General features: G+C 34.4%; 2 protein-coding genes across 2 annotated transcripts in view; one reads left to right on the top strand and one right to left on the bottom strand.

Moving 5' to 3' along the window:
* LOC119836792 overlaps positions 1-2,603 on the bottom strand; it is a 4,010-nt gene extending 1,407 nt beyond the window's left edge. Inside the window, exons 1-4 of the mRNA XM_038362262.1 lie at positions 1,751-2,603; positions 1,202-1,463; positions 596-714; positions 96-223 (exon numbers count right to left, since the gene is read on the bottom strand). Of these exons, the coding sequence (XP_038218190.1) occupies positions 96-223; positions 596-714; positions 1,202-1,463; positions 1,751-2,333 (1,092 nt within the window). The 5' untranslated portion in view covers positions 2,334-2,603. The remainder of the gene's footprint in view (positions 1-95; positions 224-595; positions 715-1,201; positions 1,464-1,750) is intronic.
* A 1,199-nt stretch (positions 2,604-3,802) lies between these two features.
* Positions 3,803-7,362, top strand: part of LOC119836736 (titin-like) — a 16,968-nt gene continuing 13,408 nt past the window's right edge. The window contains exons 1-7 of the mRNA XM_038362179.1: positions 3,803-3,853; positions 4,044-4,245; positions 4,907-5,047; positions 5,389-5,446; positions 5,919-6,008; positions 6,282-6,376; positions 7,109-7,362. The exon at positions 7,109-7,362 is cut by the window's right edge and continues 302 nt beyond it. Coding sequence (XP_038218107.1) covers positions 3,843-3,853; positions 4,044-4,245; positions 4,907-5,047; positions 5,389-5,446; positions 5,919-6,008; positions 6,282-6,376; positions 7,109-7,362 — 851 coding nt within the window. The 5' untranslated portion in view covers positions 3,803-3,842. The remainder of the gene's footprint in view (positions 3,854-4,043; positions 4,246-4,906; positions 5,048-5,388; positions 5,447-5,918; positions 6,009-6,281; positions 6,377-7,108) is intronic.

Below are 7,362 nucleotides of genomic sequence, written 5' to 3'. Positions count from 1 at the left end.
CTATCTCCCTCACACTCCCGCTATCTATCTCCCTCTCACTCCCGCTATCTATCTCCCTCTCACTGCCACTCGCTATCTCCCTCCGCCGGCCTCACCTGTGCGAGTGCGAGCGAGATGGCGCGCTTGTGCGCGCGCACGTCGCGGTCCGCGTGCGAGCGGATGTGCGACAGCAGGTTGTACACGCTGACGCACGTGCGCCCGCATATGTCGCACTTCACGTTCGCTGGAAATACAACATCAATCAAAAATTATTGTTTACCACAAATGGGTCAGTGATATCCCGAATAGGGAGGTGGGGGGGGGGGAGAATTTGGAGGAAAAAAGGAAGATAATTTTCTTTGAAACACAAAAATAATCACATCCATAAGATGAAAGGCGACAGAATTAAAATTTAAAATCAAATGTCATCACAATAAGACTTATTTGACATAAGTAATTATGAAAATAAATTCATAATATAAAGGATTTAAAAGCTATCTTTTTAAAATCATTTTCCCTTCAACCTGTTTAAAATTGAGCAAGCATTTCTATGAAATCAAAACAATAACACAAACGAACCAGCAAAAAATCTATCTTCCTTATAAACAAGACTCACATTGGTTATTCTTCCGCACCCCTCTCCAGGAGGTCTGGTAGCAGGGTGCACACATTTTACATACTACCACTTCCCGGAGGTACTTCTTAGCTTCATCATCGTTGCTGTTATCAACATCACTGTAATAATAATAATGAGATATGGGTTACCGAGAATATTTGCTATACTGATTAAACAGCAACAGATCATTTCTACACACTCAATATTTTATAATAAAAATATATCTAGTTTTAAAAACCCCTTGTATTTATAAACACAATTTAAGAATTACATAGAATCAACTACATTTATTACTCGATTCTGTTAAAACAGAGAAGATATCATTTTAAACATTTTATAATCATTTTAAAGGTTAATATAAAAATTTATTCATTTAATTAAAATATTAATTGAGTTTAACAGAGAGGAAAATACTTCATCCTGGTGATCCTAATATAAATAATAAGATAAAGTTATGAAATTATTCTATTGTCATTTGTTTTCAATTTTTATGTTTGTAACATTCAAATCTTACTATCCTATCCTTCTAATATTATAAATGCGAAAGTTTGTAAGGACACATCCTTACAAACTTTATCAATTCTAATATCATAAAACTGAACTCACTTCTCGAACATTTTGTATGAGCTAGACAATGCATGTTTGGGTTTATACACTATCAGCATTTCCTCATCTTTATTAAATTCCTTTGTCAATATCGCTTCCTCTTTATGATAAATTGTTCTATTTCTCTTTGCACCCAAAACAACAGAATGCAGGAATTTCTTCTCCCTATATCTGGGAAGTACTGACTGTATGATTTCCGACTTCCTTGTACCTTTCTTGTCTTGTATCATGATTTTACTCCACATTGTGGTTTCAACTTTCTCTGTAAACAGTGAATGCATATATTAGCTATCTTCAGGTATTTTTTTCTCAATATACAATGTCAACACATAGTAATTTCTGTATTTGTACAGATCACATTTGGACAATAAAAAACAACTTAAAATAGTCAAATTAGTTCACTTAGTAGTGTTATTTTCCAGTACTTATTATTTAGAAACAGTAAAAATATGTAATACAAAGGCAAATCTAATCGAGTTTTCAGACATCATGTCAAAACTACTCTTAAATAACACATCCAGGCAAAGAACTAATACAATTGTACATTACCTGTTTGTTTATTAATCAAGTTGCGCAACACAACAGTCCGTGTGGAAGACACACTCTCCTCTAGATTCATTCGCAGCGGAACATCGTGATGTTTGTAATGCTTCAGACATAAATTATTCCAATTTCTCAGTTTTTTTGCATCACTCTCGTCTTTGATCAACGCGCGTACCGGCAAACATAGTGGATCGTCGTAATCGGGGATTCGGATGTCGAGCTGCCTTCGTATTTTCAAATCATATTTCGAACTATTTTTGTCTTTAACAGTTTTAGATTCCGATTTCGGTGTTTTTAAAGACACGTTTTGGCGGGAGATATTCGCAGATTTTCGTTTACGACCTCTCGTGCGGATCTCACCGGTAGGATCATAGTCAGAATCCTCTTCATCTTTTCTTCTTCTCCGCCTTGTCGGTCTCTCAGTTTCTACCTTTACAATGGGTCTTTCAACGAGCAAAGGAACTTTTTCTTTTTTTATCTCTACCAAAAGTGTATCATCGGTGGGAGATTCGACTGTTTGCACACATTGTTGAACAATATCAGCATCCTCATCCAAAAACTCGATTTCGCAGTCCATATCTTCAGACATGATGGTATAAATTCAATACAAATTACAAATAATATTTGTAAACACTCGGTGAATAGAACGCAATATTAGGTTATGAAAGTACTAATCAATAATTGGTCATGATTAGGTACTACGAAATTATCTTGCTCTACTTTTTAGATAGATCAATTGATACGATAATTCAAAAATTAAACTTTTAAGTCTAATACGCGATTCGTTAATCGCTTAGCTTTTGCAGTACTAGTGTATAAGTATATAATCTATCCTTTGCAGTATGCCTCACAGATAAGGAACTAGTTACTACGTATTCTTATTTCTTAGTTGCAAGAAGATAGTGTTACAAACTCGCAAAAATATTTATCCCTAAACCAACGTCAAAAACCCCCTAAAATTGCCTCATGTATTTGAAAATTCCCCTGAAAACACATTTAATAAAAATAATATATGATGCATAATTCCGCGCTTAATGTGAAACGTACCATCAATATACTTTGCAACATTTCAATCCACAACCTATTTCAAATCTTATTTTTGATTATATTATAAACGGAGAAAGCACATAATATTATATCTAAGTTTGTAATGCATAGGTATACTCTCGAGAGCTCTCCTTATGCTCGCTTATGTACATTGAAAATGTTGTTTTAAAAATTTATAGCGGAAGAATTTCAAATTCATTTTTTATGAATTTTTATACGAAAGTATTTTATTTAGTTATTTTCTGACGAATAAAAAAAGTTTCGCGATTAATGCCCATAAAAAATTATGCCCTAAAATTTTCTCGCTGTTTGCAAAATACCCCTAAATTTAGGGGAAAATCTCGCAAGTTGGCATCACTGCTAGGAGATATAATTTCTACTTGCCAGTATCGACTTGACAGCTGTAATTTTTAACAAAAGTCACAGATGCATAGTAAATATAGATCATTAACTTAGAAAATAACAGGGTACTTACCTATCTTGCTTGCTATGGCGGTAATACTTCTTACTTTGTGCATCAATTGTGATTTTTTTATTATGTAGGTAGGTGCTCAAGTCTCGACATAGAAGAAGTTTGTAGCTGTAGCACTATCAGCGCCTAAAATAATGTAGAATTATTTATCAGTTGATTTTAAATTAATTATTACATATTTATAAGATTGTAAACGTTAAAAACCCTTTTATTGTTTGTGTTATGTTTATATATTAATTTTACACAAGAATACTGAAAGTCTAATATATCTATAAAGTCAATGCAATAATTCGTTTAATCAGAACCAATAATTTTGGAAAGGCCATGGCAATAACAAAGGCCTGTATAAAATATATTTGGAATTAAATATATCAGCATACGTTACCTTGAGGTAGGTACCTAACAGTATTTTATTACTCTTTGTGCCTATAGGTAGGTTTATCTAAGTTTGTGAGTTTCTCTGTATACAGTGAAAAAATATTTATATATGGCAATAAAATATTTGCATCATGATTCATGGACTATGGAGTGTATACTAATGGCAACATTACCTAATCTACATTGATCTATTTTGTCAACATGTCGGATAAGTTAGTGTTTTTGTTATAAATTAAATAATTTCATACTATTTAACTCGATAAAGTAGTTTATACTGTCTAATATTAATCACTATTAAATTAAGAAGCATGTGAATTAAAAGCAATAGCCTGATCATAGTGTTAATGTGAAAAAATCTTACATAGTCATGTCCATGTGTTTGAACCGTACTAATTGTTGCAGCGAGGACTTATTAGGCGATGATTTAGGTGATCACAGCCTCGCAGATTATAATTTGGGTAACGACGAAGAAGAACAGTTGCTCGCTGATGATTACGACGGCGGGAATTCACAAAACGTACCATCGTCAATAGGAACAACATACAGAGAACAAGTTGAAGTTGTACCAACCGATTACACAGAACAAAACATTGAATACACCCAGGTAATGCATTAAAACTGTCTAATCTTCGAGTATCTTCTATTTTTAAGTAGCATTTTTGCTCAATATTTCTCAAATCTATTATTGGTTTATAATCTTGTTACGAGCTTTGGGTGGCTTCGAAATATGTAATTGGAAAGTATGATTTACCAAAAGTGAATGTGTGTATGACAGGAATTTCGATTTCATCACTTTATATGTCAGAAATTACAAATAAATGTATAGAAATTAAACGGTTTCTCTTTCAATTATTTTGATGTAATGTTCATAAATTACAAAACTTAGGTATTGTAATAATATAGACTAGGTATTTTGGGAATTTCTTGTTATTTAAGTGTAACATTTTGATTAATAAAATAATCATATACAAAAATATTGTTTCCATAAATTATCATACACCAGTATGTGCAGTGTTGCATTGCAATTGAAGTGATATATCTAGGGAATAATGTAAAAATTTTCATCCCCTTGGGAGAAGATATTCATCAAAATCCTTTCTCAGCAAATACCTACATCACATTAGCTATCTCCATGCCAAATTTCAGCTCTATCGGTCCAGTAGTTTGGGCTGTGTGTTGATAGATTGGTCAGTCAGTCAATGATTTGTGTTTAATATTATACATCATGTGAATAATAGTACATAATCCTGAAATGCAATTTTCAGCCTGTACAATACACAGCGCCAGAGGCAGAGTGTGTGGTGCCGAACATAATAGTGGAAGTGCCGAATACACGTCCAGAACATTCCACTTATGCTCCATATGAACCCACTTATGAGAGGGAGCATGCTGTACCACCACCTATTGTGAGTGTGGCTTGAATATCTACAATTTACTATCTTTCATCCAGCAAATTTTCCATTCTCTTTAAACCAATATTAATATAATTAAACCTCTATATCTTGTTTTTAATTTTATTTTTGTTTCAAAACATTATATTTCCATTGGTTTAGATGCAATAACATAACTGACATTTATGTTTATATGCATTAATTATTCATATTTTTAGCCATGTTTTTACAGCCATGATCCAACCTTTTAATATTCTTCTACTTTTAAAATTGAATTCACACTATACAAAAATAAAAAAAAAAAATCTTAAAATCGTTTTGATATCTTTACATTCAAAATATCATTCTTTTTACAGCCAGCAGCACCGATGGAGTCTCCACAGATTGTACCTTCAGAAATGGCTCCTCTAGCTGGTAAGTGAGATCATCATTATCATCATCACCCTTAAACTTTCCTAATGCTGGGACATAGGCCTTTTACGAGGTTTCAGGCCATAATCAACCCCACTGGCCAAGTGCGGGTTGGGACAAGTCATTCAACTTTTTTGATTCTCGGACATGCCGGGGTTTCCCAACGTGTTTTCCTTTACCAATATGAGCAGTGTTGTTGTTATCTATATGGTCAGATAAATTGAAAAATCTATTTATTTCCAGTAAGCTCACCTGGTCTCGAACTCTCTACTGAGATTATGCAGACTGTTAGAACAATTATAAATTATACACATAAAATTCTATCTATTTGTATGTTTGTCCCTGAGGTATTTAAAAAAAAAAATGCTGCAATGAAGTGCATTTGGTATCACCTCACCTCATCCATTGAGAATTGTATCGACTCGGTTTCACAATATATATGTTTATATGCAATTCGCTTTTCTTCATGTTTTAGGTCCAGATCTGAATAGAGAGAGATTCACATCAGAACGGCCAATGGGATCTCAAAGGACCCCACAAATTAGGAATATACCTGATTCTCTTGGTAAGAGATAATTATTTTCATTTTTATTATAAATGCGTGTTGTGTCTACTTCTAGAATGTTATATGTGACAAAAATACAAAAAAAAGAAATCAAATATTTTAAACCAAATAAAAAAAGAGCTTTAACTATAAAATTTCTTAAATATAGTTATAAATTAATGTATGTATTAGTTGATAAGTTGTAGATACCAGTTTTCTCTCAACATTTGCAGATAAGGTACATACCCATTACCCATATAGGGATTTTTCGTTATATCTAATGAATGTTTTCAGATAAAGTGTATGTGCCCCGTATGGGTCGCGGTCGGGGCTCGTGGCGGCCGCACCGACACGCACATCCCTACAGAAGGAACAATATGCAGTTTAGGGTGAGAATAGTTGTTGTTTATTAATATTTAAATACTATAACCTGGTGTATGAGGTTTTGTAGGGGTGTTAAATATCCGAGGGGGGTCGCGGACGTATACTAACCAGCTCCCGTGACCCTAAACTAAAGCGGCTCGTCGGAACACAGTGGCGTTTTAGTCGGTAGGAATCCGACACATAATCCACGACTCCTTTCCCCGGGAGCCGTGGGTATCTATGTAAGATTACCCCACAAATAAAAAAAGGGGATGTTAAATATTATTAGGCTATGTTTGGGCAAAAAAATTTGCCTAATATATGTTTTTGTTACATTGCCAATCTGCTATTACAAAACTGTATAAAACCTTGTAACCACCATTCTGACAAATTCATTTCCCAAATTATTTTTAATTATAAAAATTGAAACTCGGACAGTGGAGTTCATTGATTTCAAAATGAAGAATTTATTAGTAGTTTCGAAACTTTTGGATACATTGTTTTTAGCTGATCTGTCTGTTAAAATAACACATATGTCACTGTCTGCTAATATGACAAAACATGTATTTTTGAACATGTTAATTTAGCTATCAAGTCGAGAGACCACTGTTAAATGTAATTGCATGCGACATGGAATATTTTTCATTAAAGAACAGAAAAAAAATCTGATCAAGAGGCAGGATTCGAACCCGCTTCTTGAAGAGAAAAAGCATTTCAATGCTGTACAACTAAAAAAAAAATATATACATTATTTTCAGGCAAACTTCGCCCCTCGACCCTCGTTCCCCCCGCCCCGACACAGCCCGCCCCAAATGCGTCCCGATATGCCGGAAATACGTCCCGAAATGCCGCCCCTGCACCCAGAGCGTCCCATGCACCCGGACGTACGTCCGGAATTCCAAAACTTCCAACGGTTCTACCGTCCCAACGTGGAGGAGACATTCCCGAACCAGAATTTCGAGCGTCCAATGTTCCCAGTCTACCCCCGGCCGTTTGCCCCCGCGAGGGAGAT

Source organism: Zerene cesonia, chromosome 25, assembly GCF_012273895.1.
Source record: "Zerene cesonia ecotype Mississippi chromosome 25, Zerene_cesonia_1.1, whole genome shotgun sequence".
NCBI classification, from domain to species: domain Eukaryota; kingdom Metazoa; phylum Arthropoda; class Insecta; order Lepidoptera; family Pieridae; genus Zerene; species Zerene cesonia.
Note: the sequence above shows the minus strand (reverse complement) of the source record. Positions and strands in the feature narration are given on the sequence as shown.